This window comes from Phoenix dactylifera, chromosome 15 (assembly GCF_051530095.1).
Source record: "Phoenix dactylifera cultivar Ajwa chromosome 15, Ajwa_hap1_PhDact_Kaust_v1.1, whole genome shotgun sequence".
Taxonomy (NCBI): domain Eukaryota; kingdom Viridiplantae; phylum Streptophyta; class Magnoliopsida; order Arecales; family Arecaceae; genus Phoenix; species Phoenix dactylifera.
This window is the reverse complement of record NC_143204.1, coordinates 23,110,861-23,125,980: the sequence shown is the minus strand read 5'-3', so window position 1 is coordinate 23,125,980 and position 15,120 is coordinate 23,110,861. Positions and strand designations below refer to the sequence as shown.

The 15,120-nt window shown below is 37.8% G+C and overlaps 1 protein-coding gene across 9 annotated transcripts; it reads left to right on the top strand.

Annotated features, from left to right (window-relative positions):
- The first annotated feature begins 601 nt into the window (after positions 1 to 601).
- Positions 602 to 5,274, top strand: LOC103705786 (6,7-dimethyl-8-ribityllumazine synthase). Of its 9 annotated transcripts, none has more exons than XR_015973576.2 (6): positions 602 to 1,131; positions 1,256 to 1,321; positions 3,634 to 3,809; positions 4,159 to 4,334; positions 4,788 to 4,913; positions 4,992 to 5,274. XR_015973576.2 is itself a non-coding variant. In XM_088711609.2 (6 exons), exons 1-5 carry the CDS (start codon positions 834 to 836, stop codon positions 4,607 to 4,609), a joined length of 720 nt encoding a protein of 239 aa, XP_088567735.2. In that variant the 5' UTR covers positions 611 to 833; the 3' UTR covers positions 4,610 to 4,652; positions 4,788 to 5,274. The 9 variants fall into 9 exon arrangements, 4 of the variants coding, with proteins under 4 accessions (XP_088567732.2, XP_088567733.2, XP_088567735.2 ...); XR_015973578.2 differs by adding an exon at positions 4,557 to 4,652 and having other exon boundaries at positions 607 to 1,131; positions 4,788 to 5,274; XR_015973577.2 differs by adding an exon at positions 4,557 to 4,652 and having other exon boundaries at positions 607 to 1,131; positions 4,783 to 5,274.
- Positions 5,275 to 15,120: the final 9,846 nt, after the last annotated feature.

Sequence of the window (15,120 nt, the reverse complement as noted above, 5' to 3'; positions counted from 1 at the left end):
GGGTCGTAGGGGGAACTACCTCCGCAGGAGGGCTGCCACGGTGCTCGACGCCTGCGGGTGCGGGGAGGACCTGCGCCATCGACCTCGCCGTCATCTCTCCCAGCTCACCAGCTTTATGCCTTTATCCCGTCCCCTTTGGTTAATATCGCACCACCTTTACTTCCATTTGGGAGGATGGCGTCATGATTGCTTATGCTGATGCATCCCATTTCTGGTTCCTAACATGTCTCGTCTGCTGATTAGCGAAAGAATAATATCTGTTAGATTTGAGGATGCGCTTAGAAGTTTTTATCCATGCATTTGGAGCATGTCATCAGGCGAGACAATTATTACATTTAAATAATCTTGATTGCATTTAAATTTTCATATTTGCTCCTATTCTTCGTACAAAGGAACAGGCTTAGATTGCAGCAATCCATTGCGATCATACATTTGTTTTAGCTAATGCATCAAATATCAGCAACCTAACACGAGCATACAATTCAATCCATACAAACTGGTCCAATAAAATTCATTCGGAGGTTCAAAACGGACTATAAATTGGTCTAATAAGGACTTTTTATCCTATACTTGAAAGCAGCCTTTCTTTTTAGTGGCGCGCGCGCTCTCTGTGTCTCTCTCTCCCTCACCGTCACACGCGCGCACGCGACACACATATTTTTTATATATTAAAAATAAATTAATAAATTCCCTTCAATTTTGTCATCTACGCACCCGGTTTCCATCTTCTCCCTCTGGATCTCCATCTTCTCTCCTCTCCGCCTCCTTGGAAGGAAATCGCGACAGGATAAACGGAAGAGATTCCATCTTTGGATCGGTAGGCATCAAAGCTAATGCAACTCTATCTCTTCCAACCCGCTTTCACACCAACTTCACCATACCACTCGCCTCTTATCAATGGGAGAAACCCTCTCCTTCACCCACCTAAGACCTCCTTCCTCCCCTCTTTGGTCAGCAACCCCTCCCTTCTTAAAGGCGTCCCCATTAGGCCACCTCCCCATGGCCAGAATTGGAAGGTCACCTCCTCCCTGATTGAAAGCCCTGTGCTTTGGGCTGGCAGGCTCTGCATCTTCTATGCCCTCCTCAAGGCTGGCCTTGCGGGCTCCCAGTCCAATCCATTCATCTCTTCAGGTCTTGAATCGTTCCTTTTGTTGGTTTTTTGTTTTTAATTTAGTTTGTGGCTGTTCTCTTTTGGCCTCTTCTCCATACCCTATCCCGCCATTTATGTTGTTGTTGTTGTTGTTGTTGTTTGCAGAGGAGGGGAATGGTGGTGCTGATTTGGGGTTTTTCAAGTTTATTGAGAGCTTGCAAGGGAGATCAGGTTTGTGGGCTCTTGCCTTCTTTTTTTTTTTTTTAATTGATCTCTTATCTCATGGTTTGTTTAATGTGGGATTTGATTGTTTGAACTGGGTGCTTTTAATCTTGTGGAGTGAAGTATTTTAAAAAGAAAAGAAAAGAAAAGAACTTTTGGAGTGAAGTCCTGCTAGCTGATCTTTTGGGTGATTCAGTGGGGATTCATTTGGAATGTTTTAGCGATGGATGGATCAACTGGCAGTAGGTGGATCAGCATGCAGCTTCAGTGTTCGGTGAATTGGAGGGAACATTTAGACGTCAGAGAAGATCTTGGAGTGTTCTTGTGCGGATCTGGACCAGACTATCTTATTCAACTTAGCTCAGATAGAGGTTTAGATTGATAGGATTTTAGTTCAGTTTTAATGCTACCGTTTGTTTAAAGTGGTTAATTCATGCAAACACTTGGAACTGTTTTTTTCTTTTTTGAGTAAATTACAAAAACCTCTCTGAGATTAGGGTAAATTATATTTACACTCAATAGTATGCAAAACCTATGCTTATCCCTTAAGATTTATTTTTATCCAATAATTTAACCCATAACTTAATAGAACGTTAGTTAAACCGTTAACTTTTAATAGGATCCAAGTGGCACGCCAGAATATTTTTTAAAATGACCAAAATAAACTTACAAAAATCCTCCTAAGGTTTACGTTTATTATACTTATATTCAATATTTTGCAAAACCTACAGTTACACCCAGTTAAATTGACAGCGTTAGTGAAACCATTTATCTATTGTAAAAAAATCAAAACCATTTAGTGGAGCCTTTTTTTGCAAAATCCTCCTCTTTCACTTTTCTGACTCTCCGTTCTCTTCAAAGTTTTCCATCTTTAATAGTCTTCTTCTCTTCAAGATTGAGTGACTATGATTTTTTTCTCACTTTGCCACTCCACCATGAGCGTCCCTTCCCAATGAGCGACCAACGACAAGATTTCTTCCCAACCAGCATTCGACAACAAACATCCTTAATTTCCTACCAACATTCGGCAACGAGCATTCTTCCTTATTAGATTTTGTTCTCCCTTTTCCACCCACTATGTCACAGAGATTGGGGATGCCAGTGTATCATTTGCTGATTTTAAGTTCTACTAATCTAATATCATAGACATGATTTCTTAACATTGTTGTTGTGGATAAAGATTCCTATGTCTACATATAGAATTATGATAACTCTAGTAGCCTATTATCAAAAGAATCCGAATTAGTACGTGCGTGAGAACTTTTCTTTTTGGAGTGTGCATCAGTTGCGATTCTATGGCTTGGCTTGGACCATGAATAAGTTGGCTCAAGCGACAAAATCTTGATACTAGTTTTCCGCAGCAGAAAATTTTAGAGGCATCCACTTGCCTGAGAGATCTAGATTGCTTTTCCTTTGGCATATAACTCTTTTCTGATCATTCATCAAGATCAAGCGCCAAACCCATGGCGCCTCATGGCTCCTCCTTGGGTGTATGTTATATCACTTAAAGCTAGCTTGGTCATTTTCTAAATTTTTTCTGATATGGCATTTAGGTCCTATTTAAGTTAACGATTGGCTAACATTCTGTTAAATTATGGGTTAAAATATTGAATAAAAATAAATCTCGGAGGGGTAAGCGTAGGTTTTTCAAACTATTGGATATAAGCATAATTTACCCCTAATCTTATAATTTTTTTTGTAATTTACTCATTACTTAGGAAAAATTTTGACTTTTTATATGAGGTAAACGGATTGACTAACACCGTTACTGGGTGTAAGTATAGGTTTTATAAACGATTGGATGTAATTGTAATAAATGTAAATTTTGATGGAATTTTTGTAATTTACTCTTTTTTTCCTGTGTTTATGTAGAACGGAGATTGTTATATGGAAAGCCAGATGGAGTGTGTATTACCGTCTATTACTGGATTTCTTACTTCCGAAGGATGCTCTCTTCTGAACTATGTACTTCTGCATAGATATATAAAAAGCAATTGAATGTTTATCATTTTGTAGAAATCTTGCAAAAATGGGGGAGAAATTTGATGCACAAAGGTATGTTGTATGCCACAAAGACTTAACATTGCTAACGGGAGGAGGCTGGATATGTGGAAAGAAGATGAAAATTCCTAAAAAGGATTTCTTCCATAATGGTGAAAGAAAAGATTTATTGGGCCATCCATGATAGATGAACAAAGCTTTTGAATTAAACAACAGTGAATGATCAAATAAGCCTTATTTATTGTGATTGTGACTGGGAGATTAGTATTTATGATTTAATAGATAAAAATGCATATTTTCTTGTTTTTCATGTTGATCAGATGATAAAGAAGCGAAAGATAGAAGGAAACTAGTCAGTAAGTGGCATCCAACAACCAAGGGTACGCTTAAGAGGAGTTACAGAGTACCTTCAAAGAATGAAGGCCGCCGCCTCCTAAAAGCCATTGCATCCTTACTATCTGATGATGATCATTTCACCGATGCTACCTCACACAAGGTAGTTTGCAAGTTAGAGTGAGATCCAATGCGCATCTTTATATGCAAATGCTGCCATGATAGTTTCATAGATTGTGCCTTTTTCAGTGTATTGTGACATCGTTACCACGTCAAGAAAAGCTTATAAAAATGAAAGGAATCATTTTCTCTATTCTGCAATCCTGTCCAGAGGCTTGCATTTCTTTGTTAGCCCTTTCATTTGGTGGTGCTTCTATGGGATACCATTAATATGGATTGCCGTATCCAATTTTGTCTTACAGCTTGCTGTGGCTACATATTATTTCCAATGCTCCCCTTTACTTTGAGCACTGCCATTTATTTTCTAAATTGGAAGTTTTTGTGGCATATAGGGTTGTCAAATAAGGAGGGAGAGTGCTCATGGGGAAAGTGTATGCTGCAACAATGTACGAGCTCTGTTTGATGAGCTCCCCACTCCGCACCTGGTTGTTGAGATCACTGCTTTTCCTGCAGGGCCACTAACAGACAGAGACTATGTGAAGGCAGAGAAGCTTGAGAGGGTGTTGAGGTCTGGATCTTCCATTTGAGTCTTATTACCTTCATACGTGCCTCTGTACATCAATGAATGACTGATATGTGGTGAACAGCATGAGCTCCTAATCTTTGTCAAAACTGTGACTGTCTAAGCCTGCATGTTTGCATGTGTATTTAGCATTAATATCTTTCTGAATCTCAATCTTTAAGGACATGCAACATCATATAATCAATTCTAATCTTTTAAGCTATCAAGTATCATGGTAGGAGGACATGACCTCTGGTGAAAATGCATGGTAAGACAGGTGAAAGCCAACAACAAATTCTTGGCACAAAGATATATAAATGCATGGTATGTTGTTTTTTTAATTCTGGTTTAACAATTTGACACCTATTGGTTTTCTGTAGTATCTTCTTATTTGCGGCTCGTTGCTTGGTGTTTATTACTTTTCTGAAGTGCTTTCTTCTTATTGTTTGCAAAGCCTAGTTGGAAGCTAGGAGAGGTGAAGAACAGTGTAAATGCACATGCCTACCTCTGTTTCAGCTAAGATGGTCTAATGTTTCACATTTTGGAGAGGATACAGAGGAGAATAATGGAGAGATGAAGATAGAGGTTTCAAACGACATTGATTCTGCTATCTGGTTTATTTTAAAAATGATGTGGCTTGATTATTCCAACAACTCCATATAGGTACTCTCTTGAGCAGCCAAGTTCTATCCCAGTATTGTGGGAGGACAGACAGTGGGAGTTACCTTCGAGGTCATCAAGTTACAGTTGTTAAACAGCTCCCTCAATGCGCTGTTTATATCATAGAAGCGTTGACATGTTCTTTAATGAGGGTTTTTTGCCTCTAGAACCTATTAAAATGTGCCAATCCACATGGTTGAGAATATCATGCATAAAATATGGTAATCTTCCATATTACAGAAGCAGGTAAATGGAAAAACTTGACTGATATCAGCAGTTATTGACATTTTTATGTATATTTGATTAATTCTATGAGTAGATCGGCATCAGGAAAACCAGAGTAAAATCAGCACCAAAGAGAGTTGATTTCAGATTGAGAGCTGGTTATAATACCTGACAGAAATCTGTTTCATCTGTTCGTATTAGATGAGGCTTGCATGTAGTGTCCTTCAATATTTGAGATTACGGAGAGCAAGATACAGAAGTGATTCAGAATAAGATGTGGTCGTGTCCTCAACTCATGCAAGTAGCAAACCTGAGACTGAGTTGCAACTGCGCTGTGCAATCATGCTAAAAATTTAAAATCTAGGGCATGGACACCTTAGATCGGGAAATGCAGTAGCCAGTTATATGCTAATATTAATTTTACTCTATGGCCATTCAATTTTCAGTATTTTAGTTATCCTCGCTTATTTGTCCATGAATCAAGAGAATTTTACTTGCATCATGGATGTTTTGCAGTGAAACTGCTATGTTTGATAGTGCTTCTTACCCTGAATCATAGAAGCTTGGCCTGACTGAAGGTGGATACAACTGACTATAATCAGAAACACTACAAATGGAATTGCAAAGTGGCCATAACATTGAACAAAATTATAGATTCTTAAAGTTGTTTGGCATCAGGGGATGTGCTTCAGTCTGGTGATCTGAAACTTTTTATATTATAAAAAAAAAAATCAAGGAAAAGCTTAATACGACCCATTCGAGTTGCTAACAGAAAGTTCTTGAAATCATCCTGAAGTATACTCATGCAGCTTCTTTCAAACATGGAGATGCAATTGACAGCACCTATATGTTGTGGTCCAGAACTGCTGGTCAGGAAGCAGTATCGAATGGAGATAACCAGTTCATCCAGGGATGATAAATACGAGCTCAAATTACTCAATTTTCAAACGGTAAATATTTACTACAAACTACAGAGCAGATAAAGTCAGGCGCAAAGCAGAATTCACTAATAGATGATTTACATAAAAAGTTGACCAGATTAGCTCCTGGTCTGTATATTGATTGAAACTCAGACCCGAAAAGAAATAAAAATGAGGGACAATTGAGCTAGTTTGGGAAGTTGGATTAATTATCTTCCAAAATTCCTTTTTATTCCTCAATAAATACTTTATAGAAACGAAAAGAAAAGAAAAGAGAAGGGGAGATTAATAGTAGAACAACATCTGATCCGGCTTTTCATGTGAACAGTAGAAGTTTAGAGAAGAGCAGACTGCCAAGAAGAATGAAGGTCACTAGATAAACCCAGATCAAGTAATCCTATCTTCTAGAGTGTTGCTGAGAGAGGCCAGTACAAAAGAAGCAAACTGATAAATTGGAAGGCTGGCAGATAACAAGCAGGTTGAGACCTGTGGGAGAATAATCATCAGCCGAATTGCGACCTAACCATCGGCAAGGTGAACAATAACAATCACAGGAATTCATCAGTCCAAAATCCAAAAATATAATGGAATTGTAGAAAAACAGAGTTGAACAAAAGCTTTAAGGTGAATATTCTTTGAGGAATTAAAGCTAACACCTGCTGGGCATAAACAGATTTACAAGTGAAACAAACTAAAGGAATGTAAACTCAAGCCAATTGGAAGAGGAAATTCATCTGTTCATATTCTTCAAGAGAAAGAAAACGACCTTACAAAATGGGCTAAAAACAACAACTAAATTAAGCTAGAAATTAGCAACAACTTAGCAACTACTTAGAAACCACCTAGCAACTACTTAGAAACCACTTAGCCACTAAAAAAACAATATAACATGTAATCCTGATAACTAGGAAGCTTAAAGACACGTAGCCAACTAATACCCAAAGAATAGGACAACAGATAACTAAAAAATTATTCAACAAACCCTCCTTTAAACTAAACTTTATATCAAAGTTCAGTTTAATAACTTCTCCAACATACAAACACCGAGCAACTTCCTTTGTTTCTGAAATGTTGACAACTTGAGAGGTTTGGTAAAAATATCAGCAATCTGGTCTTCACTTCTGCAGTAGACAAGATCAATGACCCCTTCTTTCACAAGGTCCCTCAAGAAATAATTCCTCACATCTACATGCTTGCATCTTCCATGAAAAACTGGATTCTTGGACATCTTAATTGTTGAGCTGTTGTCACAGAAAATAATAAGTGGTCCCTCTTGCTTGAAATGACATTCTTCAAGAATTCTTTGCAACCATATTGCTTGGCAAGCACATGAAGTTGCTGCTACAAATTCAGCTTTAGTTGTTGATAAAGTCACAATCGGTTGCTTTCTTGATGACCATGAAACAGCTGATGTTCCCATCATAAAAACATAACCAGATGTGCTCTTTCTGTCATCAAGATCCCTTGCAAAATCACTATATGTGAAGCCAAACATCTCTGACTTTTCTCCATTCTTATAAAATAAACCATACTCAGTTGTACCTTTCAAGTACCTGAGAATTCTTTTTGCTGCCAGGAGATGCATTTCCTTTGGACGCTCCATGTATCTACTGATAAGGCTCACAGCATGCATGATATCTGGCCTTGTAGCAGTTAAATACATCAAGTTTCCCACTATTTGCTTGTACAAAGTGCTGTTGACTTTCTTCCCTTCAGGATTTCTAACAAGCTTCATTCCTGCATCAATTGGTGTGCTGACAGGATTGCAATTCTTCATTCTAGACCTGTCCAAAATGTCTTGAACATACTTTTTCTGCGAAATAAAAATGCCTGCAGCAGATTGATTCACCTCTATTCCAAGATAATAATGCATCAATCCAAGATCTGACATCTCAAATTCAGCCATCATAGACTTTTTAAACTTATCAAACATAACCATATCATTTCCAGTGTAGATTAAATCATCTACATACAAACAGACAATAAGCATCTTCCCACCTTCTGATTTTATGAAAAGTGTATGTTCATAAGGACATTTTTCAAAACCTTCCTTCAGAAAATAAGATTCAATACGACTATACCAAGCTCGTGGGGCTTGTTTTAGTCCATACAATGCCCTTTTTAATTTATACACTTTATGCTCATTTCCAGCCTTAACATAACCAGGAGGTTGATGAATAAATACCTCCTCATCCAAGTCTCCATGCAAGAAGGCTGATTTAACGTCCAGTTGATAGAGTGGCCATGAATTCTGTGCTGCCAAAGCAATTACCAAGCGAATCGTATCATGCCTTGCAACCGGTACATAAACTTCTTTATAATTGATACCAAATTCTTGCTTGTAACCTTTGGCAACTAGACGAGCTTTGTATTTGTCAATCTCACCATTCTCCTTCAACTTTGTCTTGTAGACCCATTTTACTCCAATAGCCTTCTTCCCTTTTGGAAGTTCAGTTAACTCCCAAGTATTGTTTCTTTCAATAGCTGCAATTTCTTCATCCATTGCCTTCTGCCATTTGGATTCTTTGGTAGCCTCTTCAAAAACTGTAGGATCACGGTCGGAAAATAGAGCAAAATATGTCAGTTCTTCCTCATCAGATTGTTCAATTCCAGGTACTTCATAATCAATCATCCATGCTGGTCTTCTTCTGACACGTTGAGACTGCTGTCCTTCATTTAATTCAGCTTCTGGAGCTTGTGGAGTTGCTGGAGCTACTGGAATGATGCTCTGACTCCCTGGTGTTTGCTGCTCATTCTCCCTAGGTTGCTGCTGTTTTTCCTCTTCAATTTCCCCATTAAAAACAACTTGTATCTTCTGTTCAGCTTTGCCTTCATCCCATTCCCAGAATTTTCCTTCATCAAAAATCACATCCCGACTGATGATGATTTTCTTGGTGTTTGGATTGAACAGCTTGTATGCTTTGGAATGATTGCTAACACCAAGAAAGATAGACTTTTCTCCCTTATCATCTAACTTCTTCCTCTTCTCATCTGGAATGTGAGCATAAGCAATACAACCAAAAATCTTAAAATAATCCACACCTGGTTTTCTTCCGCTCCATGCTTCCTCAGGTGTCATATTTTGAACAGCAAAAGTTGGACTTCTGTTCAGAATATGAATGCTCCAGTTGACTGCTTCAGGCCAAAAATTCTTGGGAATGTTGCTTTTCTTCAAAAGGCTCCGCACCATATTTAAGATAGTGCGATTCTTCCTCTCACAAACACCATTCTGTTGGGGCGTATAGGCTGCTGTCAATTGCCTCTTGATTCCATGTGTCTCACAGAAATTTGCAAATTCTTGTGAGTTATATTCTCCTCCACAATCAGTACGCAGCACCTGTATTTGACTCCCTGCTTCCTTCTCAACAATTACTTTAAAGCTTTTAAAAGCCATTAAAGCTTCAGACTTTTGTTGTAAGAAGTACACCCATGTTTTTCTACTAAAATCATCAATGAAAGTAATGAAATAGCGTTTACCTCCATTGGAAACTGGATTAATTGGTCCACAAATATCAGAGTGTACAATCTCCAATAGCCTCCTTGCTCTGGTTGAACTCCCCTTTGGAAATGGATCACGGTGTTGCTTGCTAATAACACATTCTTCACAAACAATTGAGGGACTTTCAAAATTAGGCAGACCAGTCACCATGTTCTTTTGTTGAAGTTGCTTGAGACCACCAAAGTTTAGATGACCATAGCGAGAATGCCACAGCCAAGCCACATCATTTGTCTTTGCTGAGAAACATGACTGACTAGCACAATTTAGATGCAGATGAAACATTCTGTTAGCTGTCATTTTAACTTGAGCAATTAAGCCCAATTTGGAATCTTGAATCCAGCACACTCCATCTTTGATGATAATCTCATAACCCTTCTCTTGCAATTGACCAATGCTTAGCAGATTGGTCTTCAATTCTGGAACATAAAGGACATTAGAAATTTTTTGAGAGGCATTACCCTTCATTTGAATGATCACCTGTCCTTTTCCCATGACCGAGACTTTAGAATTGTCTCCGAACTTCACATTATCTCTGAAAGAATCATCCAAGGTGGAGAAAGCTGCCTTGTCTCCACACATATGATTGCTGCAACCAGTGTCTAAATACCACAGGTTCTTATTTGACCCTTCTCCAGCATGACATACCATCAGCAAGGATATTTCCTCCTCAGTTTCTGCAAAATTTGATTTTTCTCCTTCATTGTTAGGCAAATTAGCTCGACATTCAGATTGGTAATGCCCATACTTGTGGCACTGAAAGCACTCAACTTTGGACTTGTCTGCTGACTTTGGTCTATAGGAAATCTGAAATCTGCCACGCCCCCTTCCTCTTCCTTCAAAAAACTGAGTTTGCTGATTTCTTCCTCTACCTCTGCCTCTTCCTCTGTTTGATCTATTTGAAAATGAAGAAGAGGTGCCGATTGTGGCCTTTAAAGCTTGCTCATTCTGCTCTTGTCGATTCAGCTTCCTTTCATGTACCAGCAAGGAACTTTCAAGTTCTTCAAGTGACATTTCATCAAGATCATTTGCCTCCTCAATAGCACAGACAACAAAATTATATTTTGGTGTCATTGAACGCAGTATCTTCTCAACAACAGTAACATCTTGTGTCTTATCACCATGGGTCCTCAATTTGTTGACAATTGCCATTGTCCTAGAGAAATAGTCAGTAACAGTCTCACCCTCTTTCATTCGAAGTATTTCAAACTCCGAACGAAGTGCTTGAAGCTGCTGCCTCTTTGTTTTTGTGGTTCCCTGGTACTTTTTCTTCATTGAATCCCAAATTTGCTTGGAGGTATCTTTGCAAAGAATAGTCTCCAAGATTGTCCGATCAATTGCCTGAAAAAGATAATTTTTTGCTTTGAGATCCTTCAATTTTAAAGCCTCCAACTCTGCCTTCTGAGCTTCTGACATCCTAGCAGTTGGTTCTGCTACTCCAGACTCAACCACATCCCAATACTCTTTGGACCTCAAGAAATTCTCCATCAGCATGCTCCAATGATCATAGTGACCATCAAAGCGAGGAATTGCTGGCTGCACAAAGGTTTCAGACGCCATTAGCTGCTGCGTTTGGTCCCCTCAATGAACCTGCTCTGATACCAAATGTAGAAAAACAGAGTTGAACAAAAGCTTTAAGGTGAATATTCTTTGAGGAATTAAAGCTAACACCTGCTGGGCATAAACAGATTTACAAGTGAAACAAACTAAAGGAATGTAAACTCAAGCCAATTGGAAGAGGAAATTCATCTGTTCATATTCTTCAAGAGAAAGAAAACGACCTTACAAAATGGGCTAAAAACAACAACTAAATTAAGCTAGAAATTAGCAACCACTTAGCAACTACTTAGAAACCACCTAGCAACTACTTAGAAACCACTTAGCCACTAAAAAAACAATATAACATGTAATCCTGATAACTAGGAAGCTTAAAGACACGTAGCCAACTAATACCCGAAGAATAGGACAACAGATAACTAAAAAATTATTCAACAAGAATCATAGTTTTAGACAAGAAATAATGAATTAGCTACTGCCTTTTTCTGATTTACAAATGTAGTGTGTTGCTATTAGCAACCAAGAAGATAAATTAAAATCGTTACAGGTGGTTTCTAAAGTAATAAAAGATATAGAACAAATAAGGCAACGTATAATCTGCAAAGGCGAAAGATTTCATGCATGGGATTCTAAAGCAGATTACATATCAATACGAACTAGTCTGGGCTAGAGCTTTTTTATTTTTCAAGTATCATGTCAAGCAGAATAAGCAACAGTAGATTGACTTGTATGATTGCAAGGTATCCTTCCAAAGTTTATATTTAGGAATTAGCTTCAAAGTCTAATGGAGGAAAGAGCGGGCAAAGAAGCCGCCTCACCTGCATATGCGTCATAAATAAAGCTGTGAATGCCATTAATGTCGAACCTAAAGGAGAGCTAAGATGGAAGGGCGTTCTTGAGTTGCTTTGAGGAGAACATGATTAGTAGACCTGAGGTCTTGAAAGGATGATATCTTGTCTTCTCTCTCCTGTTTCCTTCATCTAACCATGTGATCTGTTCCAAATACAGTCAAGGCATAAAAATACTGTCCACCAATAATGCTAAATCTAAGTGTAATGACACATCGAGATAAGGACTAGAAGGAATGGACAACATAGGACTGCATAATATTTGTAAAAGTGCTTGCTGAATATCCTTGGATTGCTGAATATCTAGAGCGAAAATATAGATGATTTGCTTACTAGAAAGTAAAATCTCGAAGATTCGCCATCCAGAAACTATCACATCTTAGAGAACACAAAAAAATCTTAAGGGTTTGTTTGTTTGTGGTAATCTGCTAATATCTGAAAAATATATAGGGGATCCATCATTTATGTTACAATATCTGATATCACTTTCTTATTAAATATGATAATCTGACACGGCATTTATTTTCTAATGCCAAATTTCCTCCAACTAATGGGCCTTAAAAGTTTACCCAAAAAAAGAAAAATCTTAAAGATCACTTTCTTTAAATGTCTCATCCAAAAATGGCAAAGAAATCTATGACACATCATGCATCAAGTGATTATAAATATGAAGTCTTCTAGTCTATTTCACCACTAAAGCGGAGGTAAGCTTGACAACATAGCATTTCAATCTGTCATAGAAGAAGATGGCCAGGCTATCCTATCTTCTTCTAGTCCTCCTTGTCTTTGTATCAGGTACTTTCTAATCTTCTTCCATCTCTTTTAATCCATTTCCATCGAGCAAATTCAATTTTAGACAAATAACAAGATGTTTTCACAGAACTAGTTAAGCAATATTTTTTTGAGAAACAATTAGCCATGATCTATGGCTAATAGATATGAAGAGGAAAAATAAATGAGATCTCCAAAAGCTTTGCTCGATTGCTTTCCATTACATTTGTTTTGGAATCAGTTCACAAGTTCTATTCTTCCCCACAATCAGATTTTAATATTAGATATTCTGTTAAAATAATTAATCTAACTTCTGCTGGGCAGTACTCAGGCAGAATAATAGAAAGGAAAAACAAATATTGGTCTAGTTAACTTGGACCTTCCTTTCTAATTTTCTTCCTCCAGTACGCAAGTTTTTACAACAGATGACTGAAAAATATAACTCCATCTTCCCATGTGAGCATCATGCTCAGGTATTATTACCTTTACATGGCATAGCATATGAGTTGATAATTTGCTCCAAAATGAACCTATGAACCTACAAACATGTTCAAAAGTATGCATGGTCTAGAGAAGCCATGACCTCTCTTCGAAGTGGCAGTTACATTTTCCTTCATTTCTGGTTCACGATTGCAACCAAACCTAACTAGCAGCCCAATCAGTGATGGTCATTATAATGCAAGAATGGATTGTGTTGGAGGGGGTGGGGAGGGAGTAACAGCATATCATGGTTTCCAGCAGTGAAATCACAGAATCCTGGATAAATCTGTTATTCAAAATGATAATATTAAAATATATGATCACCATATTATTTTGATTATAAGATATTTAAATTATTGATAGGATATTGTTGGCAACCGCAAATTTAGCAACTCAAGGCCTCATCTATAAAAGTTAGCCGGAAAATATTATTTAGATTTTTTGGTCCTATATAAGTATGCAAGATCCACCAGTGCATAGTCAATATGGAATTATAAATATCCCCCCGTACTACTAAACATATGCTCATACAAGTCCTCATATACTTTTCTCTTTTAAGCTCTGATGTCGATTCAAATCCATTCACAAGTATCATAATCACAAACTCCATGATTAGCTTATGGTCAACTCAAATGGGCCTCTGTTATATAGTCCTCTAGACTACATGGGCCTTAGGCAAAGCCTGCTCTGATACTATTTGTAACAACATAAGACTTTATCCAAAAACACTAGCTGGAAAGTATTGTTTGGATTTTTTAGCTTGGTATAGGTAACCAAGATCTCCTCATAGGAAAAATTGAAAGAGTGTGCTAAATATTAGATAGTTAATTATCATCTGAAATGTGAAAAATACAAGCAACTTGAATCATTTCCAAGAGTTCCCATCCAAAATTCAGTAGAATTCTGTACTTGGAAAACATTCAGCAGAATTCTTGGAGTGGTCCCAATAAAATGCATTCCTTTTTACAAACGTTTTTTAATATACGCTTGAACATTTGGGTAGTGTTTTTATTTAACGCTTGTACTTTTTTCAAATATTTGAAGCTGAGATGATGATGCCAATGGTGGATGCTAAGAAGTGTATGGCTTACCTGGGTATCAACGGCAACTGTGACCCCAAAGAATGCTCTTGGGAGTGCTCTAAATTCTACGAAAATGGACGTGGATATTGTTTCTCATTTCCTCCTGGAAATAACAGCGCATGTGTATGCATGCATGACTGTTAATTGAGCAAATGCTATCTCCGCTGTGTTGAGAATAAGTAATCTTCTACCTATGATGATTTGAACTAAAGATATTGTGCGTATGAATAAAATTAAGACTGAACCTTCTTTCAGAGGTCTTACAATGTCATAATAGCTTCCCATCATGACATATATAGGCCCTCCCTCTTGTACTGCTCGACCAATTTCCGAGCTTTCAATACTATTACACGGGATGATGCCTCAGCTGTAACCTCCACAAGATGAAAGCTTTTTTCTACCAGGTCGTGTGTGTGAGAGATGGAGAGACCTTCAACAAATAACCATATAGATGTCTTCCCTAGTTCTCTTGCTTCGGGATACTTTTAATTCTTCACTAGTCCACGGTGCAAAGAAATCCGAGGCCCGGCCATAGAGGTTTTGGTAACACATGATTTCGCAAAAATAAAATCAGGTGATGTGGATGAGATCTGGTTTTAGAGCTGATAACATAAAAACACTATATTATATGGAATTTCAGGTTTCATAAATTACTTTGAAAGAGTGTCTAAGTAAAATTTTCAAGATCTGGAGGTTGAACCACGTACGTGTTTTTCTACTTCTAAAATACGCGCGCTCAAGGTTGCATGGGTG